Source organism: Chlamydotis macqueenii, chromosome Z, assembly GCF_036417535.1.
Source record: "Chlamydotis macqueenii isolate bChlMac1 chromosome Z, bChlMac1.mat, whole genome shotgun sequence".
In the NCBI taxonomy this organism is placed as follows: Eukaryota; Metazoa; Chordata; class Aves; order Otidiformes; family Otididae; genus Chlamydotis; species Chlamydotis macqueenii.
In genome coordinates, this window is record NC_141593.1 from 21740043 (window position 1) to 21755992 (window position 15950).

General features: G+C 35.2%; 1 protein-coding gene across 3 annotated transcripts in view; it reads right to left on the reverse strand.

Moving 5' to 3' along the window:
* The window catches only part of ADAMTS6 (ADAM metallopeptidase with thrombospondin type 1 motif 6), a 151987-nt gene that overhangs the window by 40981 nt on the left and 95056 nt on the right, over positions 1-15950 (reverse strand). For all 3 annotated transcript variants that reach the window (XM_086770429.1, XM_086770428.1, XM_086770426.1), the window contains 4 exons: positions 10945-11090; positions 8857-8920; positions 1663-1765; positions 397-530 (listed from right to left, as the gene is read on the reverse strand). In XM_086770429.1, the coding sequence (XP_086626555.1) occupies positions 397-530; positions 1663-1765; positions 8857-8920; positions 10945-11090 (447 nt within the window). The remainder of the gene's footprint in view (positions 1-396; positions 531-1662; positions 1766-8856; positions 8921-10944; positions 11091-15950) is intronic.

Here is a 15950-nt window from a genome sequence, read left to right on the forward strand (position 1 = left end):
ACAAGATGAAGTAGTTAGAAAGGAACAGATTAAGAGGTTCACATCTACTGTTTTTCAGAGCGGTGTTCTAATTGGAGTGATGGAATAGCGCAAGGAATCTATTAATCTCCTGTTGCCTTTACAATAGATTCTTCAACAAAAATGATAAAGCAAGAAAAAGGAAGACAAAATGAAGGATTCTATTAATGTCTGTGAGAAGATACTGAAATTCAAATTATTTCTTGAATTTATGCAATATCTTTTTTATCTTTTTGTCTCAATCTTACTCCTTCAGTAACAAACTTGACCTGTCAACCCTTCCATTTCATATAAGTAACAAACAAGTACCGTAATTAAATGTAGGAGATAGCAGACACAACTAAGCAATCCATAAGGACTTTATAAAACATTTGTAACCTTGCATTCTCCATTGATACAGATATCCAGTGAATCAGCATTGCACTGAGTCCCATCTATTACTGCAGGAGCACGTTCAGTGTAAAAATTATAACCTTCAGCCAAGCAGTTTAACGCACATGGTTTAACCCCACCTAGACAAAAACGAATGAAAAAAAACCCACAACAGAAATCTTGATTAACAATTTGTTAAAAACCACATATGCACAAAGAGATCGGAAATTTATAATCTTGTCTCATATCTGACACATATAATGTATACACTTTATTTAACTTCCCTTTATTGATTTCTCTACTTGGCTCTTCTTTCTTGCAAAAAAGATTATTTCACATAGTAAGATATGGCAAGGTTGGCTGGCTCCATAGCGATTCCATTATGTTAATACAACCCTAATGATCACTGAACAGTTTAAAACAATAAGGATACCAGAAGAATAAGGATAATAAAAGAATGTAGTGCTAGAAGTGCACCAGGGTAAATTTCAAAACCAAGATTAGAGTACTTCATTTAGGAATTTAGTCCTATCGAATCACACTACAGCTGAGAGCACATGATCACAATGATCCTTTTTAGGCTTTTAATCTAAAAAAAACCAAGAATAAAACTATTCAATTCAATAAAATACAAAAACATAAGGGGGAATATGAACTTACTAACCCAGGTTTTAGAACAGGAAAAACCCAAATAATAAAAGGGCAACCTATGAACACTGAATGATGACAGAAACATAAACAAACTTGATTAAACGGTCTCAAAAAGAAATTACAGCCCTCTTCCCTGCTGCAAAACACCCTTCTATTGCACAGTTCAATAATTTATAATGAAATTAGTGAAGTAGTCTTTAGAGACTCTTATAAATGCTTTCACTTCTTTCTCTTTTTCCTAATATTCTGACCTTAAGAAAGGAAAACTTATTCTGAGATTTTTTTAATACTGAACTCACCACTGTAGCATGAAAGGCACGCACAGATCACGTACAGAATCTCCTAATTGTATGGGAACTACAGGTGGAGAAGGGCTGTATATTTTTCAAGTGGAGTCCCTACAACTGTGCTAACTCTCCTTCACAGTAAAACAAAACTCTACCAGAACAGAGGTAGCAATTCTGCAACATTTTCAGCAATTGACAAAAGCACAAGCTTAGTAAACTTAGCTAATTATATTTTAATAAAAATATTTTATTTACAAACATTACTCTCAACACAACATTTATAAAATTTTGAAGACTTCACATACGATAATATTTTTGCAAAGCTAACCATCACCTCCAGTGTAGGGTTTCCAGTTATAATACTTTCCCCGGAAAGGCATATTGTCAAAATCTGCACATTGCTTTTCTCGAAAATCACGGGCCCCTGAAGGACACGGCTGAAATAATAAAGACAAAGAAGGTTAATTTCTTCCAAATATCAACATAAAAGGAAACACTTACACTGCAAACATAATCATGCAAGAGGTTGTTCCCCAGTTTATCTTGTGGCTGTGATTCTGAAACTTGCTTTACTGCTTTACAGTTGAAGTGTCTATTTTGCAATCTTAGGCTGGCATGAAGTAACTGAATTAATTTAAACAAAGGTAAGTGTTACATAACAGTTTCCATAAAACTGAACAATCAGAATCACATCAGACTATGTTTCATAATCAATCCATCAGCTACCTCCTAATAAACACACATTAAAAACAGCTGAAAAAATTAAAATGAAATCACTTTGGTAAGACTGTAGGCTCAGTTATACTGTATTAAGCAGCTGTATTGAGACATGTTATTACGATATCCAGAAAAAAATTAAAATGCTTTCTAGAGTATTGTATCACCTCTGCTTACTTGTAACATTGTGCTAAGCCGAGAATGAGAATAGATACCATGTTTGGCTCTGATTTTGACCAGTCTCCAAGTGTGAAGAAATAAAAAACTGCTTTCTTTTAAATTTTCATTACTTGCATTATCAGTTACCAAACTGTAAAGTATCCTTTTTACTTGGAATATGGGTAGATGCAAGTGAAATTAATCTTGGAAAGAATTATAGGAGTAACAGAATCCTCTGCTATTTCTCACATTTTTCATCAGCAGGTTCAAAATAGTAAAGACAACTAATCTTGAACACATATACACACAGAAATAATTCAGATAGCACATTAAACATTGTAATGAATGTTTAAGTACCTGCTGAATTGCAAACTTCATCAAAGAATTTGAAATACAGATTAAAATAATTTTTAGGCTGAAAGAGAAAATAGTCTGTTTGACAGAAATCAGAGGTGTTAATATACTATTTTATAAGGAAGAGAAGAGTCAATTTTATGGCAGTTTTACTTGTCTTCCTATGTATTTAAGTCATTTAACACTGTTCAGGAATCTGAAATGTATTCAAGTGAAACGGTCTCAATAAACACGGATGACAAAAATTTACTGCACAATGAAAATATTAACATAATAATTATGATTCTCAGTATAAATTAATCAATATCTTGTAACATCCAGCCCATGGCAATATGATTTAGAAACTAGAAATTTTTTGTCCAATTTTGAAATTGTTGCGATATAAATTAAAATAGTGGATATTACATAGTACTTAAATTTTAAGTTTTCTCTATAAGTCACTCCATTATCTCCTTCTAATTAAAAATACATTTTAAAATATGATACTTTTACTAGTGGAAAAAAAAAAAGGAGTGTTAACTACTTTAATGCAATAATCCTTCAGATAACAGTGAGAATAAAAAATAACTATGTAAATTAAACAATAAGAATTTTCAGAATTTTTTTTTAATAACAACACAAATTAAATTTGCCTCTTTGATTCATATTCTCCAAGCAGTATAAGAATCAGGCTTGGGTCCAAATCTCTCTGATACTGGTCACTACACCCTATTCTTCAGTCCCATTTGCTCAGATACTAACTTACACATCTGATATTTCAAATGCAACTGAGCTCCCCTTACAAGTTAATTAACTCACCTCCCCAGTGAAATCCTTTTTCTAAATAGATAGACTAGGACAAAACAATAAAATCTGGAGATCACTAAAGAAGGATCAAGACTTCTGTATTTATAGTCTTAAAAAAATACTCGCAGTCTGATCTTTGAGATGTAGTCTTACTTCTCGTTTGATGGTGATCTTAGATGTATTTTGACACAACAATATAACTTCATAAATGATTTGGATAATGAGGAAGAGTACATACTCAAGAAGTTTGCTGGTAACACAAACCAGGTAGGAACGGCTGACACACCAGAGAGCTGGGCTGCTGTCCAGAGGGACCTTGACAGGCTGGAAAAATGGGCCCACAGGAACCTCATGAAGTTCAACAAGTAGAAGGGCAAAGTCCTGGACCTGGGAAGGAACAACCCCCATGCCCCAGTATATGCTGCGGGCCAATTGCCAGGAAAGGATCTTTGCAGAAAAGGTCCTGGTGGCCCTGGTGGACAGGAAGTTCAACATCTGCCAGCAATGTGCTCTTGTGGCAAAGAACGCTACTGGTATCCTGGGCTGTAACAGAAGTGTCAAGAGCAAGCCCAGGGAGGTGATCCTTCCCCTTTACTCAGCACTGCTGAGGTCACATCTACAGTACTGCATTGAGCTCTGGGCTCCTTGGTACAAAGGAGACATGATCATACTGAAGCGAGTCCAACAAAGGGCCATGAAGAGTCTGGAGGGCTTCTCATTAAAAAAGACTGAGAGAGCTGGGACTGTTCAGCCTGCAGAAGAGAAGGCTCATGGGGGGATCTCATCAATATGTACAAATATTTGAAAGGAGAGTGTAAAGAGGATGGAGCTAGGCTCTTCCCAGTGGTGCCCACTGATGGGACTAGAGGCAATGGGCACAAATGTAAACACAGGTTCCTCCTGAACATCATAAAACATTTTTTTACTGTGAGGGTGACTGAGCACTTCTATAGGCTGCCCAAAGACGTGTGGAAATCTGCCGCCTCAGAGATATTAAAAAGCCGTCTGTACATGGTCCTGGGTGACCTGTTTGAAGTATGAGCAAGAGAGGCTGTACAAGATGACATCCACAGATCCTCCTGTAAGCAAAGTCTTTCTTTTCTGTGATTAAATATCATTTCAATGTTTACCACAATTTGAACTGCTAAAATCACTGTTTGTATCCTCTTCTCCTCTTGAACACAACTCTGGCAGTTTGACAGAAAACCTGCTACACACAAATATGCATAGCCTGCAATCTCACTGCGGACAAGAACTGCAGATGAGGCTGGGAATACCTAGGAGCAGCTAAAGGAATTGTGGGAGAAAACCCCTCACACAAATGTTCCTGCTTTCTTGATATTTTATCTGGTTTTGATAGCCTGCAGACTAAATCCTGGTTTCCTATACTGCAAATACTGTTAAACTAATTTCACGAAATAATATACCAACGATATCAAAGCTCTTACATAACTTGGTGCCTTTGGCTCTAAAAATACAAATCTATCAATCCATAGGCAGATTCGGTGATCTCTGCAATAAAATAATGATCTTGCTCTTTGTCCAAATCATTACTTTGAATCCAGCTTTAAGGTGTAAACTGAAATTAAAAAAAAACCTTCCAGTAAAGTTTACTTTAACTGAGTAGTTAAGTGCCTTGCAATTCTATTAGTGTTTTGTACTTTTAAAAAATTAAAAATGCTTTGATTAGTGAAATACCTCTCTTTTTTTTTTGTTAGAGATAGTGTGGTTGAAGGTAGGAAAAAAGCTTCTAATGAGTGTGTTCTTGTCACCACCCTTTTGTTTCCAGAACTTATTAGCTAATGTTCTTTTCTGTTGATCTCAATGTTTCCATTAGCAGATGCCTTTTGAATTAAGAAGTAATATATGGCTTTGGAAGTGTTTGATGATAAATAAGCCTAGTAGGAGTGTGTGTGCTCTTTCCAAATAATTAAAATGGCCAAAAGAAAGGGCAACAGAACTAACTCATCACTGAAAGAAAAATGAGGTCAAAACAAGGGTTTTTTTTGTTTATGAATATAAGGAGCTTTAGGGAGTGCTACATTGAAAATTACAGATGGGCAATGAATGTTCACACTGCAAAATAAACTTCAACAGAAAAGATGTACAAACACATTTTTCATAAAAATGACAGATTCGCATGCTCTTAACGCTTACATTAATCAAACATACCATTCCATTAAACATGTCAAGCACTAAGGACTATCATAAATCTTGAAATCTACCAGTCTCAGCAATTCCTAGTTACGTAGAATCCTAAATACTACTATAAAAGAAATAGAATACAATCATCAAAACCATTAAGGCAGTAAATTCAAACTTCTGTAAGTACCAATATGTTTATGCACTGGAAAACCACACCCTAAATTCTGATTCACAGTCAAACTGTCATTTCCATATTGCCTGGCCCAAGTCTGCTGTTGTTCCAAATTCGTTTTTGAGACCTAGACAATGAAATGTAAAGTTTCATTTCCAATATCTTGCTTCAACTATTGACAACATTTTTTTTTAAAAGGACTATAATTTAAAAAGATTTTCCTAAACTGGAGCAGTGGTTTGAAATAAAGCAATAAATGCCAATTACTACACTTCAGTAGGAACAATCAACTGTGCAAGCACAAGCTGAGGTATGACTTCTTAAACAGCAGCTCTTAAGAAAGGGATTTGGGCATTACGGATCAACACAGACTAAATAAACATTGTCACTCCTGTAAGAAAAATGAACACAACACTGAAATGAATAAACAGAATCTCATCACCAAATGACAGACTATGTTCAAAGTTATACTTATCTCAGACAGGACTCAGCTAGAATCCCATACAGAGGTCTGAGCACCACACTCCAAGAGGATATGTGCTACTGGGATCCGAAAAGCTATTAACACAGAGACTGTCTAGTGTAAAGAAGACTAAGAGACATGATAGCAATCGGCAAACACAGGAAAGGTTCAACATGATGGGAACACTATCAGCTTTCTTCTTAGTGGAGAAAGAGTAAGTAGCAGTCTTTAAGGAAAACATACACTATATTTTATGAAAACTGTTCTGATTGGAAGGATATTGAAGAATCCTAGTATCTCCCAGACTGCAGGTATTTCAAAACAGGTCAGTTGCCTAACTATCAGTTAGGAATAGTTTAACGACATTTGATTTTGCCTTTGAACTAGGGAATAGCCTGAATGGCATCAGATACCTTCTAGAACTTCCTTATTTGACCCTACATGCTCCCTGTCAGTAATAAAGAGAGATTAAGGGAAGCAAAACAAAGTAAGAATAAAACTGTCTGAAAAGTGTCTGACAATAAGAAATAACATATGATAAGAATAAACCAAATCCTAGCAACATTTCAGTGGTATCACTAGGTAGCTATGGTACAATTGTTAACACTAAAAAAGCATTTTTAAATTGTTGTATATTTGTGATGGAGTAGGATTACACATTATGTAAACTACTTACTGTGGCAGATGCTAAATAGTATCTATTGGACATAAACATTTTAAATAAGAATGTCTGGACAATTACCTCACAAAAGTCCTCAATGAGCTAAGGGATGAGGGCTCCAGTGTGCCAATGTGAATTTTTTAACAAATCTTAGACTGTGTGGACAAACTGAAATAGTGCTAATGTAAAAGGTCATTATTTGAAAAGGACAAATAGAATATTCTAGGTGATAGTTTGCCTAATATCAATCCCAAATAAACAGAGAAGCTGGCAGAGACTTGACTGATACAGGTTTAAAAGAAAGGTAAGTAACAATAAAAGTCAGCATTTTGTATAAGAATAGGTTTTATCAACTAAAACTTTTTACAATTAGTGGTTAAATTAAAAGGATAACAGAATATGCTTAGAGTTTGATAAGGCACTTAGTAGTACACAACATCCTGACTGAAAAAAAAAACAGAAAGAAGCCTGTACTAGTTCAGTAAAGCACAGATTAAATTTATTAAATATTGACAGACTTCAACAGACAGATTCACCACTTAGTTGGTGAATTTGTAGGTGAATTTCTTATCAACTTTAAGAATAAGAAATACACTCAGTGTTACTCAAGACTTCAATTTGTGAACTAGAATTTCTTGTGAAGTCTTCCAAATACAAAAAGACTATCTGTGTGAAAATAAGTTGGATCCATTGAATAAAAATCGCACAAAGTAGCCAAACGTGAAGATACACATCTACAGAAAAAAAAATCAGAGGGTCAAAGTTTCAGAATGGTGCACTGTATGGGGCACTGTAATTTGGAAGACTGTATGACTGGAAGAGTTTTACAGCTCCCACCAGACAAGCAGCTCAGCTTCAGTTTCTCTTACAACACTGCAGTCAAAAGGCCTAATACACTTATTGGCTGTGTGAACAGAGCAGCTGTGCTTAGCAGTAGAAAAGTAATTTTTAATTTGGATATTTGTAACGCTACCTAATAACGAGAATAACCTCCACAGAGAAGTCTGCAGAACTAATACCTATGCTAATTAGTAATGATTATAAAAATAAAGTTTTCCAAGGAATTAGCATTTTAACTATTTTATTTTTTTCCTGAAATATATCAAAAGATAAACAGATGAAACAACATCTTTAGGTCCAGACTCGCTCATTGTTATAAACTTTCTTGATTTAAGAAGAAAATTAAGACTAATTCAAAGGTAAAATAATATGAAAGCCTGTTTATGTTTGTAGTACTACTGACTTGAAAACTTACTAGTAAAATTCTTTATTGGTGTGTACTTTTTTCTGGTTCCATTTTTAACTTACTTGAATCTCTAACTTAGGTTCATAATTTGATTTTATATATCTATACTGTGCCCCAACTCCTTGGCAGTAGCTTTCTATTGGATGGGTACAGCTCTAAAATAAAACTGCATGATCATTCCAGTAATACAAGAACCAGTTGATACCTGATAGCAAAACAGGAAGTTTAAAACACATCAAAAAAGATACATTTTTACAGAAACATATAAGAGGATTGTGTAACAACACATTAGGACTAGAAGTTATAAAGGTATAAAAAGGGTAAAAGGGTTTAAAGGTGAATTCATAGAGCATACTTGCATTCGTGGCAGTTAATGTGGTACAGATACAATGTGGAGCTTTAGACACTCACTGAGCTTCTGAAAACTCAGATGGCATATCCATACAAAAGTCATTCCGTGGCTGTTAAAAGTTTATAATTTTTCCTTAAATACCTGTTATTGGCCACTGCTGGAATACAAGATAATGGGCTGGACAGACATTTGCTCTGAGATGGAATGCTCCTTGTTCACCTTTAATATGGATGCTGAAGTGGAACTCACTCCAGGTCTTAAGGCACCAGCTGGGCATCACATTGAGACAGGGATCCTAACATTTAGCAGAACACACTCAGAGCTGCAATACCGAAGTGCCCTACAGGACTGTTGACCAATAAAATGCAGAATTCATAGCTTTTCTGAACTGGGAAAAAAAAATGCATCCATTGCTGCTAAAATGTAAAACAGACAAGTTGATGTATTTTCATAGTGGAATAAAATTTACTTACATCTGTGTTACAGGAGCGATACCGCTTCCTTTCTCCAAGACAATATTTGCCTCCACCTGAAGGCCTGGAAAAACATGTTTTATGTGTTAGTATATGTATTAGTACCAACAAAAGTTCCTGAGATATACTAATGGATTATTAGTATAAATACAAGTCCAAGAGATATATATTATACAAATAAAAATAAAAGTACACAGAAGTTTTAAGGTGAGATTTTAAAATATTTTCTTTAGTAAGAATTGTAGCATTGACTTGAATCAGAACAGATACAAAACAATACGGGGTACCTGAAAATCATCACTCACACAGCATTAATCTAGTATGCACAGATCCCAAGCAATACAGTTTAACTGTATTTTGCACGTACTAAAAAGGCATTGGTTTTAATCATTTGCTCTCTTTGTAAAACTAGAATGAGAAATGTGGAATCGACCTATGTGATACTTCTTTTTTTAATCTTCTCATACTACACTTGAAAATAGAACAAAATTAAGAAACACTGCCTGTTAAATACTGGAGCCAAAGACTGTATTTTCAGTTTCAAGAATCTGAATCTGATATGAATTAGGCAGTATTAAATCTAAGGAAACTCCAGAGTAAGCAGGTTTCCATTAGTGTGAATAAGACATTGGCTCTTAAATCCCCAAACTGTTCAAGAACTTTATCTATCTTCCACAGAGGTCAAATAATGTATTAACATTGACTTAAATGGAAGACTAATCAGATATCATCTCTTTGGCTCATAAAGCAGAAAGGAAAAAAAACTTAAGTGTTTGGTTTATAACAAAGAAATAAAAGAATTTACAATTAACTAAAAAGAAAATCAATACTGTTTTTCACATTACAGATATTTAACCAGGCAACACTACTCTTGAATCAAAAGGAACTTTTTCCCAATGTAGTCATACTGACCCCTCCAAATGCATTTGCTTGCTGTATTGCTAAATATTTAAAATTTAATCACCTTTCAGTACACCAGCCCACATACAGGGGGACAGTAGTTAAAAAACTCTTAGAAAATTACTCATGCTCCAAACAAGCACTTCACTAGCATTTTTACATACTACTGTGAAAAAAATAATGAATTTAATTTATTATTCTCTCAGTAACATAGTCTGACATGTTATCAATGCATATGGATAATTTTTGCTTTTGAATCTATTTAGTAAGTAGTGCTATTTGCCAGATTTGATAGCTAATGACAGGAGGTGAATAGACCACCTCAAGTAGCAGTAGCGTGACATTATGGTGTCTGTCTCGCAGAGTGCAATGGGAAGCTGAAAGAACTTAGGTGCACAGAGAGGAGAAGAAAAGATTGACAAAAGCCAAAGGACAGATTTTAATGAAAAAAAAACACAAAAGCTTCATATTTTCAAGAAAAAGTGGTCTTAAAAACTAATAATGGTGATAGAAATAGTGATTATGGGACATGACAAGAACAAAATATAGAGTAACAAAACTATCCTTCTCCAAACACCTATAGCTGTGATGAGGTAACCGGAACAGGGAAAGGAGCAAGATTAAAAAAAGCCGCAATTCATTTAGCGAAGAACAGCAATAGAAATTAGGAAGCATTCCTCATCTGAGAAGCGCTAGTGACAGAGAGGAGCACTCACCTGAAACACCTTCTCTGGAACAGTGCTCAGGACATTGTAAAGTAGATAGGTGACAGGACCAGTACTGATACACACAACAGATCAACTTGCAGTTGTGTTGTTGGTTTTTTTTTAATAAGTAACTGGCAATAGGTATTTTATATCCCAGACAAGCACTAGAAGTAATATGTCTTAAGAAAGAAATCTAAGGCATAATTTAAATATATTTTGCATCAACAGCAAGTTGCAGAAAGAAAACCATTCTGGTGACTGCTAAATATAAATCCAGCTATCTTTACAGTACATAAGATACATGAAAAATGTTAAAAGTATGTCTAGTGAACTTCTCCTGTTTAAGTATTTCTGTCTGCTATTTGGAAGACAAATGTTGGCAAACTAGCAAAACATTTTTACAGATAACATGTGAAACCACAGTTTTGAATAATTTCCAAATGTGTCTTTTTGTTGGCTCCAGCTTACTTTAGCTACTTACGCTGGACTGTCACAGTGTCTTATAGATGAGGAGACTCCTCCCCCGCAGGTCCTGCTGCACTCTCCCCATATTGACCATGGACCCCAATCCCCATCTATGCTCTGAGGCCAAGTGCCAAAAGGTACGCACTCTCCCTGGTAACACCACTGAAAGATTTCACAAAAAAAACCACAAAATTAGCTTCCAGGCTGACAGAGTTATCAGGACAGAAAAATACAAGGGTCAGACAATGACCAATTATAGGCATTAGCATCCTCTGTATAGATAACAAGACTAATATTTTACTTCTTCTAGCCATGTTTAGACATTGGTGAGGGTGTGTGTGATTTGTTAATTGTCTTCACTAAGTCCTGAATTATAGGCCCCTAACACACACCAGAAGTTAAGGCAAGCTTAAAATAAAGATTATTTTTTTTTTCCCCTCATACATCCTCCTTAATGTTTCACATGAAAGGAACTGCAAGTTGCTTACATTCTTTTAAACACCAAGATTCATTTCTAAGATCAGCTTAGTAAAACACCCTCCACTTAGGATTCATGTAGGGGATTCATTACCCAAAATGAAAAATTCCCCGGATAGGATTTTTTAAGAAGTATTCCCCTACATTTTAAAAAAATTAAATCTGGATCAGGTTACAATGGAAGAAGAATTTCTTGCAGTACTTCATTTATACTAACACTACAGACATAATAAAAGTAGTGCCAAAGCATTAGACATGGCACAGAAAATCATTGTATAATAGTGACTAGCCACTTGTTCAGGGACAGAATGAACACACGTACTTCACTCACGCAGACACTTAAACTTCGCAATATTGTTACTTATGTTGGGACATAAAAAATGACAAAAAAATTCGCAAAAATGGCTAATTGTTAAAATAAGTTTATAATTTCCTTTAGTCAGAAACCTTTTTTAAACCATTTAGAAATAATCCTGAAGCCCATAGCTTGACTCACATTCTGGTGTCTACTGCATCATTGAGATTCTGGAGTAGCTTGGTTAGATAACCCTTTCCTATCATTATAGGCTTAGGTGACAGAGAGGAGCACGGCCTCAGGTCTACTGTGACCTGAATCTGCACATTTCACTTCCAAAAGGTGGGCATCTGCTGTTTAAGTCCCTTGAACTCCCATAACAGACCCTTGACCCTTTACAAAAAAAAACCCGGACAACTGCTGTGTCCAGAATCAGCCATATGAATTTGACAAAAAGCACCAAGACATGCACAGAAGACATGGACAGATAGACCTATCTCTGTCCATTCACATGCACTACTGGAAGACTCAATGTTGACTTTATACTCATAGGTACAGCAAAACCAAGTTTTCTCTTCTTCTGAGTCCTAAGGATCACTAAAGCCTCAGTGCCAGCAATGTGGGACATACATAAACAAGTAAATACAGTCATTCAGAAGGATCTGAATTATCTGGATTTTTCTGAAAGCAACTGAAAAAGACAATTTAACCTTCAGTCATTACTCAGGGAAAAAAAAAAAGGAATTAATAGGAGTTTGATATGAAGAGGGATTGTATAGTATGTTAAAGAAAATGAATAAAAATCCTTATTTTTAATTAGAAATTTCATTCTGAATAAAACGGAATTCTAGACTGTCAAATGTGTTCGAGTGTCTACCTCTCAAGAATGTACATTAAAATGATATATTAACATTAAAATATGTAGCTTCTCATCAGCAAATGCACCTAGATACAACATAGTTTTGCATACCAACACATGCTACCATTTAATATATTTCCTTATTATATTATTTTCTTGTTATTTTGACATTAGTGTGACCTGTAACATTATTTTTCTAGTCACATTCACTGTTGTTTCTTCTCTCACAATATTTTTATCCTCCATGACCTCTTTTTTCACTGTATGTGCTGTATCTGTTTTAAAATACAGCTGTTACAATCCACTACATTTCTGTTTATAAGTCTTATCCTCTACCAGTTACAGAAACAAAAAAGAAGTATTAATGTGTCTACAGAAAAGATAAAGTAGTCTATTTAAAATCTGACGTTCAAAATGTATTGCCTTTTCTAACTAGGTCTGGCCAGGTCAGAGTTTTGCTCATAGCAGCCTGTATGGTGCTGTGTTTTAGGTTTGTGAGCAGGGGACAGCTCACTTAAATTGACCAAAGGGATATCTTCTACTCTATGACATCATACTCAGCAGTAAAACTGGGGATGTGGGTTTTTCAAAAGTAGCCACAGGTCAGAGACTGTCTGGGCAACAGTCTGCTGGTGAGAAGCAGTGAGCCTTTGATCTCTTGTTTGCTTTTTCTTTCTTTTCCTTTCACTTACTAAATTGTTGATCTCAGACCATGAGTTTCTCTCACCTTTGCATTTCTGATTCTCTTCTCTGTTCCTGGAGGGGTTGGGGGAGGTAGCAAGAGATTGGGTGGGGACCTAGCTGCTAGATAGGGTCAACCTACCACACCTGTCTTCAGAAGGAAAAGGAAAAAAAAAAAAATCCAAGGACACAAGTTTTCCTGGAGTTTTACTGAGGAAAAGAGGGTTTATCCTTCTTGGAGTTCTAAATTTACAAACCCTAGGTTTAAGCCAGTAAACAGGTTCCATGATAGGTGATTCTCTCCCTCTATTCTGCTCTCTTGAGACCTTGCCTGGAATACTGTGTCCAGCTCTGGAGCCTCCAGCATAAGGACATGGACCTGTTGGAGAGGGTCCAGAGAAGGGCCACAAAAACAATCAGAGGGCTGGAGCACCTCTCCTATGAGGACAGGCTGAGACAGTTGGGGTTGTTAAGTCTGCAGAACAGAAAGCTCTAAGGAGCCTTCAGTGGTCTTCCAGTACCTAAAGGAGGCCTATAAGAAAGATGGGGAGAAACTTTTTAGTAGGGCCGGATGTGACAGGACATGGAGTTTTAAACTAAAAGAGCGTAGATTTAGATTAGACAAAAGGAAAAATTTTTTACAATGAGGGTGATGAAACACTGAAACAGGTTGCCTAGAGAGGTGGTGGATGCCCCATCTGTGGAAACATTCAAGGCCAGGTTGGACGGGGGTCTGAGCAACTTGATCTGGTTGAAGATGTCCTTGCTCCTTGCAGGGGGGTTGGACTAGATGGCCTTTGAAGGTCCCTCCTAGCCCAAGCTATTCTATGATTCTATGATGCTACGATTCTATATGGAGCTTCTCTTAAATCCAAGCTACCAGTGAACGTCTACATAATATATAATGCAGCCCATATAATGAACTCACATTTTTAGCTAGTACAGATAGAGCCATATGGCACAGTGTTTTGCAACACCTCTAACAGTGCAATTATGTTGGAGAATGAAGTATTTATGTGAATTACACTTGAAGGAGTAAAATCTTCTGGTTTTCTTCTCATTATAGTGATACATTAAGTGATATTGATTTTATTAACTAAAGATAAAATCTCCTTGCAGCATTCTGTTAAAGATGACACAAAAGTACATGAACAGTTATCTAATGCTGAAGTAAAAAGCTAAAAATTAAAATGCTTCTAAAAATAAAAATGTATGGTAATAACTTAATTAAGAATATTTTACATATATTACAGACATATCAAAATCAAAGTTAAGAAATGAAAGACACTCGAAGTTAAATCCACAAGAACATAAAATATGTAGAACAGAACACGCAAAGCATCCTAATTCCATACTACAATGACTGTATACAATAGACAGCTACATTTTACCTGTTTTATTTTTCCAAAGCTGTGTGAAATCCCTGAACTCTGTAATTTCCTCTGTCATGCAAACATTGTCTTCCACATTCCCATATTACCCTGTAAAAACTCCTTAGATGCTGTTTTTTCTCCTCTAATGAAATTAAATCTGAGGACTTACTACTCACTTTGGTGCCTCTTCTTGACTTTCTAGTGGAAATTTATCTTTCACCAGAACCCACTGATGCATAAAATTTCTATCAGTGTAATTAAAAACTACCAAAATCTTCATTATTTCTAATGAGACTACAGAAATACACTTCACAAATTACAGCAACCTCATCTGCTATAATGAGGCAAGAACTATTGAGTAATGAGTAAATGAAGAAATATGAGCAGGTGAAAACTTTTAAAAGAACACTCTTTCATGAAAGGTTTAGAACTGAAATGTCAATTCTTCTCTAACGTTGAATAAATAACTTTCAATTAGTTCAACTAGAAAGACAGTGGTGATGCACTTCAGTATACGTAAAATGTGCAAAAAATTCTGTAATAAAAATTTCAGACTGCTTACATTATTTGCAGAGATGACTGATAATAAAATAAAAAAAAAATTATATTGTGGGACATTTGAGGTCACTTATACGATTATTAGCTGTTTAACAGAACTAAGATTTATAATAGTATGCTTTTAGAAAACTCACACAGCAAGTACTCTAATATTGAGGAAAACTGATTTCATCTTTTGTAGGGGAAAAAAAAAGATTAATGCAATTTCAATTTGCTACCTCAATTTTAATAATGTGTTTTCAATCATTGCTTCTACAATTATTCTGCAAGAAAACTTAATGTTCAATAATAACTTAAATTTACCTTATCTTAATGTCCAGTAAGAACTCAAATCATCATACAATCTAGCTATTTAAACTGTCCTTTCAGCATACTGCATCTTCACTTTTTGCACATTTGCCTCTCCTTTATATTACTAGCATGGATCTAAACAATGATGTTAGAAAAGGTTACTTTTTTACTACTTTAAATTCAAAGACAAAATAAACATTCCTATCAGTTTTGTCTTACTGTTTTATATGCACCATATCCACTTAAAAAAAATCTGTCGGTGAGTTTACCTTCACAAATGCATCTCTCCATATACCAGAGAGAAACTTCATGTATATTTAAAATTATCATTACAAATTAGGAAAAGGTGTACCTTTTTGAACCCAGCCGATACGTAAAACCCTTCACCAAAGCATGAACATATTAAAGCTTCAAAATAGAACAGATGTACAAGTTCCATCAGCAGCAAGAAACCACTCTATTCTCTTTCCCTGTATGCAGAAAACAGC